This window comes from Astatotilapia calliptera, chromosome 15 (genome assembly GCF_900246225.1).
Source record: "Astatotilapia calliptera chromosome 15, fAstCal1.2, whole genome shotgun sequence".
NCBI classification, from domain to species: Eukaryota; Metazoa; Chordata; class Actinopteri; order Cichliformes; family Cichlidae; genus Astatotilapia; species Astatotilapia calliptera.
The window spans coordinates 9,778,235-9,791,254 of record NC_039316.1 but is presented as its reverse complement, the minus strand read 5'-3'; the positions used below and the strand labels follow the sequence as shown (position 1 = coordinate 9,791,254).

At 40.2% G+C, this 13,020-nt stretch overlaps 1 protein-coding gene across 7 annotated transcripts in view; it reads left to right on the top strand.

Moving 5' to 3' along the window:
- Positions 1 to 475: 475 nt before the first annotated feature.
- Positions 476 to 13,020, top strand: part of adgb (androglobin) — a 38,274-nt gene continuing 25,729 nt past the window's right edge. For 5 of the 7 annotated variants that reach the window (XM_026142546.1, XM_026142547.1, XM_026142549.1 and 2 more), the window contains exons 1-8: positions 476 to 697; positions 912 to 1,071; positions 1,248 to 1,340; positions 2,415 to 2,486; positions 2,730 to 2,906; positions 4,374 to 4,513; positions 6,006 to 6,089; positions 9,280 to 9,452. In XM_026142546.1, the coding sequence (XP_025998331.1) occupies positions 627 to 697; positions 912 to 1,071; positions 1,248 to 1,340; positions 2,415 to 2,486; positions 2,730 to 2,906; positions 4,374 to 4,513; positions 6,006 to 6,089; positions 9,280 to 9,452 (970 nt within the window). In that variant the 5' untranslated portion in view covers positions 476 to 626. The remainder of the gene's footprint in view (positions 698 to 911; positions 1,072 to 1,247; positions 1,341 to 2,414; positions 2,487 to 2,729; positions 2,907 to 4,373; positions 4,514 to 6,005; positions 6,090 to 9,279; positions 9,453 to 13,020) is intronic. The other 2 variants (XM_026142551.1, XM_026142550.1) reach the window with 2 other exon arrangements.

The window sequence follows — 13,020 nt, the reverse complement described above, 5'->3', positions numbered from 1 at the left end:
CACATTTTAGAAAACACTATACCCATTGTGTTAAACTTACCTTTAAGTAATTCAAAGCACTGACGACAGCTGTATTTGTGAAAACTACAGTGTGTGTGTGTGTGTGTGTGTGTGTGTGTGCAGGGTGCTCCATGTGACTCCTCTCACGAAACAGTGTGTGATAGTCATCAGACAGGGTTCTCTCACTACTAGAGCTTGTGCTCTTCCACACACCTAGCACAGAGATCTGCCAGCTGTTAAGCCTACAAGCACTAGTGTAACTTTTTTCATTGTTGGTACTCCAGTCTGCTTCCTCTTATGAAACTCTGCGGCATATTCTGTAGTTTTAGGTAGTAATGCTTTTAATTTCATTTTATGTTAAGGAATTCTTCTAATATATCAAATATACACCGCTTTCTTGTGGTAGATGGGAAGATGCTTAAAATTTAAATATGTCCATCCTTCACTATAGCAACAAGAGACGCAACTGTTCAAGGCCTCTCCCTCCCGCGTTACAGCTCGGTTGCGTAGCAACGCATAAACTTTCAAGAGCAGTTTGACAAGGACAGAGAGACGATGATAAACAAAGGCCGCCTCTAGAGGTTCCTTCTCTTACTGTGTGAGTTGCCCGCGTCTTTTCCACAATAATGTCCAAGGCACATCCAAAGAAAAAGGAGTCATCTTCCAGCAAAGTGTCTTTATCCGACCGGCAGACGGAGTGAGTTCAGTGTAATGAAAGGAGAGACATAGTTAGCTTTAGCGTTAGCTACCATTAAGCCACTTAAGAAGAGATGTACTTTAGTATTTACAGTATTTCTTTCGCTGTCTGAGGGTAAAAGGGAACTGGTTGGGTTTATGTAATAAATCGTGGAGCTGGTTAACTGTGTTGTTAAAAACTCGCACAGAACAAATGAAGTATGTCATAATTTCAGAGCAGCGTCTCTAGCAGCCACTTCCTCTGAGAGCCTAGGAGGTGTGGGGAAATACAGGGTCCCCATTTGGCCCGAGTGGAATGATGCAGACGTCAACAGGGAGAAATGGGACTCAAACAGAGGTCCTGAGGATGGCAAGCCAACCAAGAGTCCTAGTGCTGTAAATATGAAGAGGACAATATTTACTTTTTTAAAATAATCAGTTAATTTATCATTACCCAAACTACCCTGTAAAGAATATATGTAATATGTGTAGCTAGGGTTACGTAAATTGTAAAGTTGTGTTAATTTATGGTTTCTGTACTTCACATTCACTTTGTTCCCTTTTGTATGCAGCCATTTTTTGAGGATCCCGAAGGAAAGCTTCTTCTGCCTCCGTGTTTGAAAGTTCACACCTGGAAGCGCCCAGCAGAGTTTATTGTTGACAAGGTAACCTTCATGCTTCTGTTACCTGCCCGCCTCGATTTTGCACTGAAGACTGCTGTTATACAAAAGGGCTTTCCACCTAGACATCGGCAGTTCATTTCATGTTTATATACCTTGCAAGGTTAACAATGATATACAGGGTCCAGAATATGCGTGCAATAGGTTTACACATGAAATTTTAAGACAATTCCTACTTCCTTTAGCCTTTTCGGCCATTTGTCATTATTGGATACTTTCTAGACTACAGGATAGATCTACTAATAAAAAAGGCAGGCTAAACCTGTTTTAACTTTCTGTGTTTCTTTGCCACACAGTGTGAAATATAGTTATGGAAACATGCTCTCTAGTCACCTCCAATGAAGTTTTAATTGCATCACTCCACTTTTCTGTTACCCCCTTCTTAGTGCAGTATTGAGCAATTACTGCAGGCTTCCTGTTTTTTGTATTAGTCCTTGCCAGGTCACATGCTGCCTTTTCACTCAAGATGTCAAAATCATTTAATTAATTTCATAAAAGAGGAGCAGAGCCGAATCACAAAAGCCATCAGCCATGCAGATGGAGGCAGCAGCTCTTCTACAGCATTCTGTCTTCAGTCTGTTTCCACAGAAAGTATTACTAGATTAGCAACGTTGTTTTTGGATATGGTTTAAATTTGGTTCTTGCTTAGAGTTGCTTGCAATTGTACAAAACGTTTTTTTTTTTAAATCTTGCAGCCTGCCTCATAGTCAGCTGACCCATTTATCCATATTTAATTAGTAACATGGTAGAAGCTATGAACTTGGTTGTCAAATATTCAGTGGAGACACAGTTCTGGGAGTGTCATAGTAAGGTTACACCAGTTTAGGCCCTGGGTTGAGCTGACTGTGTAGGTCCCTCATTCTTGTGTACTTTAAATTGGTGACCTTTGACAGCAGTATTGTAATGCTGATATGTTATTATAATGAATGCTATGCACACATGCTACTATACACTTTATACTGACTGCAGCTTTTTCTGTGAGTTTTCTGTGACGATTCTCAAGCGAATAAATGTCTTTTATAATTTACCTACAGTGAAAACTCTTTTGCTTTATTTCAGACTCCCACTGTCGTTGACAATCAAATGACATTTGACCTAGTCTCCCCTAATTGTCATCTGCTTTGTAGTGAGGTTAGTATTCAATATTTGTTTTCTACTTTACACTGACTTGTTGTTAGCTGTCATCCATCAGTGCTCAGATAGTCTAATTCCAATGTCAGCAGAGTGATGTCTGACTGACAGAAACAAATTATATGGGGGAAAATGTAATGCCCTTTGTGAATTAAAAATCAGATGATTGAGGGTTTCGCTAACGGATGCAGACCGATTTTCCTCTCTCTTCTCCATCCTGTCTCTGCTCCATGCTCCATGAAGCTGATGAGGTGGATTGTCAGCGAGATCCACATTCTTTGGATGCAGTTTAACTGCCCATCTACAGAGCACGAGGGATGGAGACCTTGGGGGCACATCTACTCTATGTGTAAGGTGGTGAATGGTCATGTGCCACTTTTCAACAGCTATGGCAAATACATCATCAGACTTTACTGGATGGTAAGGATCCAGACAGAATGCAAACACATACTCAGACATGAGTATGGTTCGGAAGAAGCCCTTTTTACTAGTGAGAATTGCTTTGGTTTGACGTTTATGCAGAACTAGAAAATTCTCTTATCGCTGCTTAGGAAGTCGCAGCTTTACAGCAACTGTTTATTAATGAATCTTTTAAAAATAGGCATAGCTGGATTGCAAAACATTGTCATACATTCTTCAACAGACTGCAGGATGTAGCACATGAGTAGGGAGTGGTAGCGGACTGATGGGGGATGTAGGGGGGGAAGGGATGAGAAAGCCTTATCCTCTCAGAGCTCAAATCAATCAGTCTCGCTGCTGTGCCAAAAGTGGCTGGGATTCATACATTGCCTGATGAATAGATAAGGCTTAACAGGAGTCAGCTGCTTCTCACAGAGCAAAGCTCAAGTTTTATAACTACACTTAGTAAAACCCTGAGAGCAGGCACAGCCTATGAGGATGATAGCGTCGTTCAGTTTGATTATGTGTAAGTGTAAAGACTTCACAGGTTTAAAAACATCGCACAGGAACACAGTCTGAGGGCTTGCATTAGAATCTCTGTATGGCAGACCTTGCATCTTTCTTTTTTTTTTCAGAGGGAGAGACAATTTGGGTCAACAAGAGAGTGAAAAAGACAGAGTGATATTGTTCTGTGACTGTGACACTGTGACTCTTGCCTTGACAAACAAGACTGACATGGTTGTAGGCAGCCGTCCCCGTGCCAACCTTAGCACGCTAGCAGATGGTTGTTGAGATGGCATTAAGCACCCAGCCCCCATCACCCTCTTCCCATTTCCTTCTCTGTTTTTCCTTAAAGGCTGCTCCTTTTCTCTCAGTCACTTGATTCTTTGTGGTTCCGTGCCTATATTTTTCCGTATGGATCCTGTCAACACTGTGTTCCCATTCCTGCTTTTCTTGATCTGTCCTATAATTTCCCCAATTGCACTGTATTTTCATCCACCGGTCCTTATCTGGGCAGTGGTTTGACGAGAAAAGGGTAGAGCAAGTGAGAAATGGAATATTCGTTCGACCTCTGTGTGGGTTTGCATTACTTGGGTACACTGTTCTGATAGATAAGGAGAACTGCGGATGTGATTATTACCTGCTTTGCTGCGTTTCCTTAAGCAGCGTGAAACTCCCTCAGATGGCCTCCAGATAGACCACAACACAGATAATGGCTTAAGACACAAGCATAATCATGGCAAATGCTAAGGAGAAATGTGGGACAGCAATACCAAAAGGCTGTCCTATCCTGAAGATGCAACCCCAGTTCCAAAAAAGTTGGAACTCCAAAAAAGTTGTTTATTGTATAAAATAACAAAATAATCTGCCAGATAATCATCTAAACAACACAAATCAATTGTTTAGCCCTCTTTTTTGTGGAGCACTCATTTTTTTACGTCGTTTTATTTTTCACTGTCTTTTCTTTCCTTCCTTTCTTTTTTTCAGGGTTGTTGGAGGAAGATATTAGTGGATGATTTTATGCCATTTGATGAGGACAATAACCTGCTTCTCCCTGCCTCTACCTGTCAGTCAGAGTTATGGCCAATGCTGCTGGCTAAAGCTCTAATTAAAGTGGCAAACACAAAGTGAGTTAACATATGTTCAGACAGAAACTTTATAAGTATTTTAGCACTACCCCAAGGAGCTGGGGAAATAATTTATAATCCTAATGTAATGCTGCTTTAGAACAGACCTCGAGTTTTTTGTAAGTAGCAGCGAATAAGGCCACAGTAAAAATACATCACACAGTATGCACCCCAAGACTGTACACTAAACCTAATTTCAGCAGGGTTACTGTACAGTGTTAAATTTTAATTTATTTCAATAAATATATATGGGGATAAACTATATATGCGTGAAAAACGGAGCAAGTCATTAAATCTGCTCACTTTGTTTTTTGTTATTTCCTCCCCGTCTAAGTGCATTGTAGATGTTTTCATGTTTCCAATTTTCACCGTGAAACTTAGTTTCAGGACGTTAATCTCTAAGCTGGCAAACATATGTGTGTTGCCCACATTTGTTGAAAAAATTTGAAGCTTACACACATGCACAAGAACCCCTGCGGAGTGCCATTTGCTGACTTGGCTGTACCTTCCCAGGACTTATCCTGTGTATTTGCCATGGGTGTAATTTGACAGTGTAATTTGGTGGCAGATAGACAATGTTCATGCCTCTGATGGGGCTGTTCTGTTGTCGCTTGAAGGTTGAGACATAGATGTTTCAGCTAGGGCAGAAAATAAAGAGTCTTCCTCATAATAATAATAATAATTTATAAGACATACGTTTTAATATAATAAATGTCTAATTTACCTGTTCAGGTGTTCGCTACTGCTTTTCAGAAAAACTTTTTGTCATTTTTTTGTGAAAGCTGAATATGAGGTCTCGTTCACTTTGGTGCTGAGCAGGATTTTTGGCAGGATTAAAGACTATGGCATTACCATGTAAGTTTTATGAATTTCACTTACTCGAACATAGCATGAACGTGGACTGGACTCCCAAAAGGACCAATTAAAGCAAGGGCAGCTGTCTCTTTCAAGCGAAAATTATGTGAGAAGGATACCTAATATAGACATTCTTGCACACACACTCCTCAGAATTATTTGAGCAGTTACAAGGTTTACCAACTAATGCAAATTCAACAATGCTGAATGTAGCCTGAACCTAAATTTTTGGTGTTCTTGATATGTATTAAAAAAAAAACTATACTATAAAAATGCCCAAGTCAGGATAATGTGACTCTTAGAATACTACTAGGTATCAATGACCTTTGTTGTCCTATTAGCTGTAATTCAAAAGCATGACCGGAAATTAATGACACAATCTAAACACAGTTCTTTACTATGTTTGAAAACAGAAAGACACATTCAATATTTCTTCTCAGTTAACAGCATTCTCATGATTTAACCACCCTGTCACCAATCACATTAAACACTTATTTCCCGCGTTGAAACCGTCACCTCACATGATCTGTTTGAGAACAGTGCCAGTGCTAAAAACAGTAGTTTGAGTGCTGTATCTGGTATGTTGCATATTTTGAACAAAAGAAAAAAAAAAAGTTCTTATGTGTTTGTTTCTCAGTTTGTCAGATGTCTGCGGGGGGATGGACCAGTTCACTTTTATCCACACCCTCACCAGCTGGATTCCAGAAACTCGTCCTATAAAGTAAGGACTTTAATGGTTGACCATACTTTTTGATCTATTGTATGATATGTGCTTTGTATGTTCTATGTCACTTTCTGTTCAATAAATTATACACTGACGGGATGCTTCATTAGTACACCTGTTCAACTGCTCATTAACACAGGTATGTCAGCCAATCACATGGCAGCCACTCATTGCATTTAAGGATGTCAATATGGTCATGATGACCTGATTTAGCTCAAAATGAGCATCAGAATGAGGAAGAAAGGTTATTTAAATGACTTTGAACGTGGCGTATTTGTTGGTGCCAAAAGAGCTGGTCTAAGTATTTCAAAAACTGCTGATCTACTGGAATTTTCCCACACAACCATGTGCTCCAAAAAAGAGAAACTATTCAGTGTGGAGGATATTGTCTTGGCAAACTTTAAGCCCCCTAGACATTCAAGCACAACAGCCACCTGAGTATTGCTGTTGACTACATCGATGACTTTATGTAATGTGCCATGACTCAAACCTCGCATCATCTCAAACTGGTTTTGTGAACATGACAGTTAGTTCACTTCACTCAAATGGCCTCCACAGTCACCAGATGTCAATAGATCCAATAGAGCACCTTTGGGAGTGTGGTGGAACTGGAGATTCAGATCATGGATGAGCAGCCAGTAAATCTGTAGCAACTGTGTGATGCTGTGATGTAAATACCAAAATCTCAGAGGAATGTTTGAAGGCAATCGGGGAATCCAGTACTGGCAAAGTGTACTAATAAGGTATCCAGTGGATATACATGGAATATATGTTCCGTTTACTGTGTGTCTTTGTTAACAGGGCTGATATTTTTAATTTTTTTATATAGTTTAAGGTCTGTGGCAAAAATAATGCAGAAAATTGCATCTGTCCTCAGAGATGGAAGGAGATATGTTGTATACTGGAGGGAGAGTAATATCAGTGTAGAACTGCAGCTCATCAGTGATAGAGCTTTAATGGGGCAACAGTATTTGTTGGTGGACCCAGGGAGTGTTATTCTCTGTAGCTCAGCAGGTTAGCTGTTGTTAGTGGGTCGCCTGGGGAATCTTATCAGCACGTGCAATAAATGAGCATGACATTTGTTTGTGTTTCAGACTGATTAATGAAACATGAAGTTGTAGTTACTTATGCACTTGCCCACACAGAATACGCAGGATCTAATATACCTCAGTTACTGCAAGGTAGAAGTTCTGACAATATAAACATAGTAAATAAATATATCATTATGTTAAATATTATGTGACACTGTAAAGTACCCTTAGGATGCTTCTTTCTTTTGCTTGTAATATTCAATTAGACTGCTAAACACAAAGACGGTCAAAAACGCTAAAATAAATAACACATTTACATCCTCTCTGCCTGTACTAATAACAAGTAACTGTATATTAGTGCAGCTAATACTGCCACTTAGCAATATTAGCTCAAGTTGTTTTTATTCATGCACTGCAGCCCTAACCTTTCTAGACATTACCATACTGAGTTCTGCATGAGAACTTCAGAATTGTCCGGACCGGACATTAAAGGACTTGGCTTTTCCTTTAAGCTCCACAGTACAAAGTCGATGTAATGTCCAATTGAGCTCATGCAAGAATAGAGAAATTGATTGCATGGAGAAGTCAAATGAAATGAGTTGGTGACACATGTTCATCTCCTGGATGCTCTGTCCAGTCATCACCTGTTTCCAAACCTTTGAAAGTGCAGACTGGTGAAGCTGGTATACCTGAACGACACTACAGACTTTTATTTTTGCTCATTCATTTCTTTGTGAGATGTTCAGGGGGTTTCTTGCATGTACTGGCTGTAGTATCAAGTCCACCTCCCCCGAATCAGTGAAAAAGTCAATAATTTCCTTTGGATGCATGCTTGCTTTTTCACATGACTGTGTATACAACAGCCTATTGTATTGCAAACAAAGGGACAGTATAGGAAGAGGAACTGAAATTGCAGTTGTCACAAAGACACTAAGCAAAAGTGTACTTCATTTGACATCAGACACACTTAAAATTGGAATGAGTTACAAATAAAAAGGGTTTAACTCACAACTACTAGGGTTAAGCCTTGTTTCACTTTTCTGAGCTGAGCAGTTTCAGACCTGCTTTCCATTCATTCAGGCCTGCTTTCAGAACAAAATGACTGGGTGTGCATCAGAAATTAGTGAAAATGATCTATACCTATAGACCTTACAAAGGATAACCTTGGAAAAACGCGGGAGCATGGTATAATGGTTGTCAAACAACATCTTTATTGATATATACTCTGGTGTCAAAACTCATCATCAAGGGTACTGGTGACATTGTGAAATGTTTTCTATTTGGGGCAGATAGTTAACAAGTGATTACAGTGAAACTAATATAACCTGCTGTAGCCTGATAATGTTGTCTTTAAGACCAAGGAACTGATCGTGGACTTCAGGAAGACCAGGAAACACTTGACCCCTGTTTCAATCCAGGGGGTCAGTGTTGACATTGTGGAGGACTATAAATACCTTGGAGTACACATTGACAATAAACTGGACTGGGCTAAAAACACCACAGCACTTTACAGGAAGGGCCAGAGTCGTCTCTATTTTTTGAGGCGACTGAGGTCCTTCAACATCTGCCAGAAAATGCTGAGGATTTTCTATGAGTCTGTGGTGGCCAGTGCGATCCTCTATGCTGTTGCATGCTGGGGGAGCAGGCTGAGGGTCGCAGATGCCAACAGACTTAATAAACTGATCCGTAAGGCCAGCAATGTTGTGGGGATGGAGCTGGACTCCCTCAAGGTGGTGTTGGAGAGGCGGATGCTGTCCAAGATAAAGACAATGTTGGATAACACCTCCCACCCACTCCATGACATGTTGGTCAGTCACAGGAGCTCGTTCAGTGAGAGACTGAGATTACCGAAAAGCACCACTGAACGACACAGGAAATCATTCCTGCCTGTGGCCATCTCCCTGTACAACGCATCCACTTAACACACTGTTTGCTGCTACAACTACACATGTTTCTTTTCCAAATATTTATTTATAAGTGACTTATGTATGTATGTATGTATATATATGTATATATTGTACTATTCTTAGTTAGCGTATTGTCTGTCTTGTCTTAATGTTGGTTTAAAATGGAGCACTGTAACAAAAAATAATTTCCCCCAGGGATCAATAAAGTATTCTGATTCTGATTCTGATTCTGATTTATCTCTCTTTCAGGTCAGTGTACTTGAGAGAAATTTGGGATTTCTTACAACACTCCATTCCTACATTTAAACACCTGGATGACAGTTTGCCAGTGACGAAGCCTGAGCCCACAGATGCAGCTCAAGTGAAGGATTCCACCCTAAGTAGCAGCAAGAATCAGCTACTGGAGTCAGAGCAATGTAAAGGTAGATATTGTGCCTCAGTTAGACACAACAAGTAAGACACAAAGTCACAAAGAGGCAAATAATTATGCAATTATACATACTTGCAAACTTTTGTCTCAATTACACACTCTGCTTGCACATTTAATTGAGTGAGTAAGTCAATGCAGTCAGCCATTACTGTCATAATTTGTATGCACAGAATTGCTTTGCTGCTCAGTTAATTAATTTATCAGCAGAAGGTTTTAGAATCATTTCTGTGTCCTGTGTCTTTGTAACTGTGCTGTATTAATGGATTTATATGTCATGTCTACATTTCCTTTGGTGAATTAACAGCTATATGCAATATATATTTCCTTTCCCAAGGCACACCAGAAGCCAGTCTGTTTCTCACCACAATGACATAAAAAGGACAAAACTGAATTACGTGAAACTTGGTAGAGAGGTAGAGGAAGGTCTGCTTAATTTAAATACGGAGGTCCTGCTTAAAAGTTCACAAGTATAGAGTTAATGCTTATAGAGCTAAAGAAATCCAACTTGTAGCAATCACAGTTTTGGTCTAGGGATTTACTTTAGGACAGGACAGGCTTAAGACCTAAAGTCACTACTTTGCTGTACTGCAAAATGCCAAACTTTCTGAACTCCGTTGTCAGCCCTGGGGCCTCTTTCATGTTACATCAAGAATAACTTCCTGTCTTTTGTGAGGTCTGCCGCCCATATATTATGGAGTGCAGAGGGTTAATGTGTGTATGGTGGACCATGAATAAACCAGCAGAGGGAGCTTTAGAAGGGTAAATTATTTGGTGCTCCCGCAGGGCAGGAGAGCTTCCCCGGTCAACTGTGGGAAGATAAAAGTGAAACGTCCTCACAAATGTATTTGTTGCTTGGAGTTGTTTCAGGCCATAGCAGAAATACAATGCTTTTTAAGGCTGTACAGTTCATTTAAATGCTTTGCTCAAAATGCTAATTGCGTGGATAAATTAGCTAAGGTCTTGGTGTTGCATATTAAAGGTGAAGGGGCAAAACAGGTAATTATGAGGTAATTATGTGGAAGAAAAGCTTCCTCTTGTATTAAAACCTGCATATGTAATATTCAGAGTATTGAATTCAGAAATCCTTTTGTGATGTTTTGCTATTTTCAACTTCTATATAAATTAAAATCTATCTTTGTTTTGCTCTCACATTCACCCACCTGCTCTTTCTGACAGTAGACTGTTCCCTGTGCTCTGCTACAGTCTCACTTGTTTGGAATAACTCAAGTGTTGCATATTAACATAATGTGATGTCATGCATGTGAAGGTGGTATTACTTCACAAAACATTTTCTGCTTGAGGGAAATCTGCTGCATTGTCCTTTTCTACGTATGCAAACACTAAAAGACCCTACAGGTTTCTTCTATTTCGCTGTTTTGGTGCTTACTGTGAAATTCCAGTGAAATGCAGAAATTAGTAGTCAATGTGACAACAACTTCTCTTTTCAATTTTTAATGTGTAGCCTTTATATTAGCCTGGCGGTGTTCCCATCACTCTTCACCATGGTCGGCCAAATTGATTTTCCATGTCTCCTGGCCCATGTGCTCTTATATGATATACTTTTAAGATGCACTAAAGGGGGAAGAACTCCCTAAAGAACCTAAATATAGCCTCATTGTTTATACCCGTGGAGGACAATAGTGTTTTTTAATGTAATCTTTCTAGTCTGGGAAAATAGGGGTAAATGTAATAAAAGGATAGAGTGCAAATAGAAATACACAATGTATCGCCAACTGCTGCACCTCTAAGAAAAAACAAACATACAGCACGTGGAACACAAAAATTAGAAAATACACAGATATATAGGTCAACAATCTTCTTATAGTGTGAATGTGAGAGAGAGAGGGTGGGAGTATCTGTGTCTTTGTCTCAGATGTACTTGATAGTGAAGGTGTAAAGCCGCAGTAACGCCCCCAGGAGCCAGAGGCAGACTGGCTTGATACCAGGACAACCGTGCAATCCACAGCTCCCAAGAGTACCGTAGACTTAAGGTCACACTTCTCTGCGACATCCCCGGAGGAAGGCCACACGACCAAAGGGTGAGAGGACCAGAGGCAACGGGAAGTTGACCCTGCTAGAGGCGGGCCACCCTTGCACGAGTTGAGATCCAGGTCCCAAGGAGGAGGTCCAAGCCAGGAAGTCGGCCAACGACCACACCAGAACATCCAGCCATGCACCGTGGAACCAACAAACAGAGAAGCCTCCAGTGGGGAGCGTTGACCATGTCCCACAGGGGCAAAGGCTCAGCGAGCTCCAGCCATGCACACACACACTCATACAGGCCGTTCGCTCACTCACTCTCACCTAGCAGTAGGTTTAAAAAATTATTTTCCGATTCAAATCGATTTTAGCTTGAATAACGTGATATTGATTAATTAAATCCTGAATCGATTTTTAAATATAAATGTATTTTGCCAGAAACGCCAGAATCTCAGGTTAAAGCTCACAAAACTATTTGAGAGCAGGTAAACACATTCGGCACAAAGATGTAAACACGGATCGTGCACCCAACAGCACATAAACAGACATGCCATCGGGTGGTGAAAGCTGACATCTCAGAGATTCTGATGCCGACAGGTTTCGTCACTCTCTGACCAAAATTCACGTCACCAGCAGCAAAAGAAGATCAAAGCTACACTTCACATTTAATAAACATTGTCATTAATTCCCTCTTGCTTTTGCTGTTTAAACACACGATAAAATCACACTTCCTGCACAGCTCTTTCTCTCTCTCATTGTACTGAATAGAATAGTTTGCCATCTCAAATCTCTGTTTTCTTCATTATTCACTTGCTTATTAAACATCAGTCTAGTGTTGTGTACAGTGCTATCGGCCTGTTGTTTTTTTTTCTTTTTCCAACAAGAAAGCCTAATTTTGACTGTTTAATACCAAAGAAATTTAAACTTTGTAAAATCATGGCAAATTGCAAAACGCTTGGCTGTGTCTCTAATAAAACCTCTGTAACTTCGCTCTGCTTCACTTCAGCAGCATCAGGTAATGTTCATATGTTGATTCATGGTTTTCTTCTGTTTTTGATGCACTGCAGAATATTTTTAAGGGGGTTATCTGCTATAAAAAGCCAGACCAGGGAAATTTCCTTCATGTTTTTCTGTGTTTTATCCTCAGTTACTTTGACACAAAGGCATCTGCTGTGATGAAGTCTCACACGTGTCAGCTTTGTTTTTATACATAGATATAAAAATATGGATATGTACTGATAAATGATCAGAATTATAATATTTCTAACAGTCTGAATCAAAATTGAATCGAATCGGGACCTTGTGAATCGGAATCGAATCGATTATAGAAATCAGTGACGATAACCAGCCCTACACTCACCGACCCACTAATGACACATAGAAAGACATAAAGACACATGTACACATATTGACCCCCTCCCCTTAGAGGTGTTGGCGAGCAGGTGCTGCCGCGAACCAGCAGCAAACTGGGACAAAGCCAAAGCGTACCACAAACTGCCTGTACGACCCCCATTCCAGGCAGGGGGTGTGAAACAGGTTGTAGGAAGCTATTTTGTGTATGGTATTTTTTGTCAGCTCTG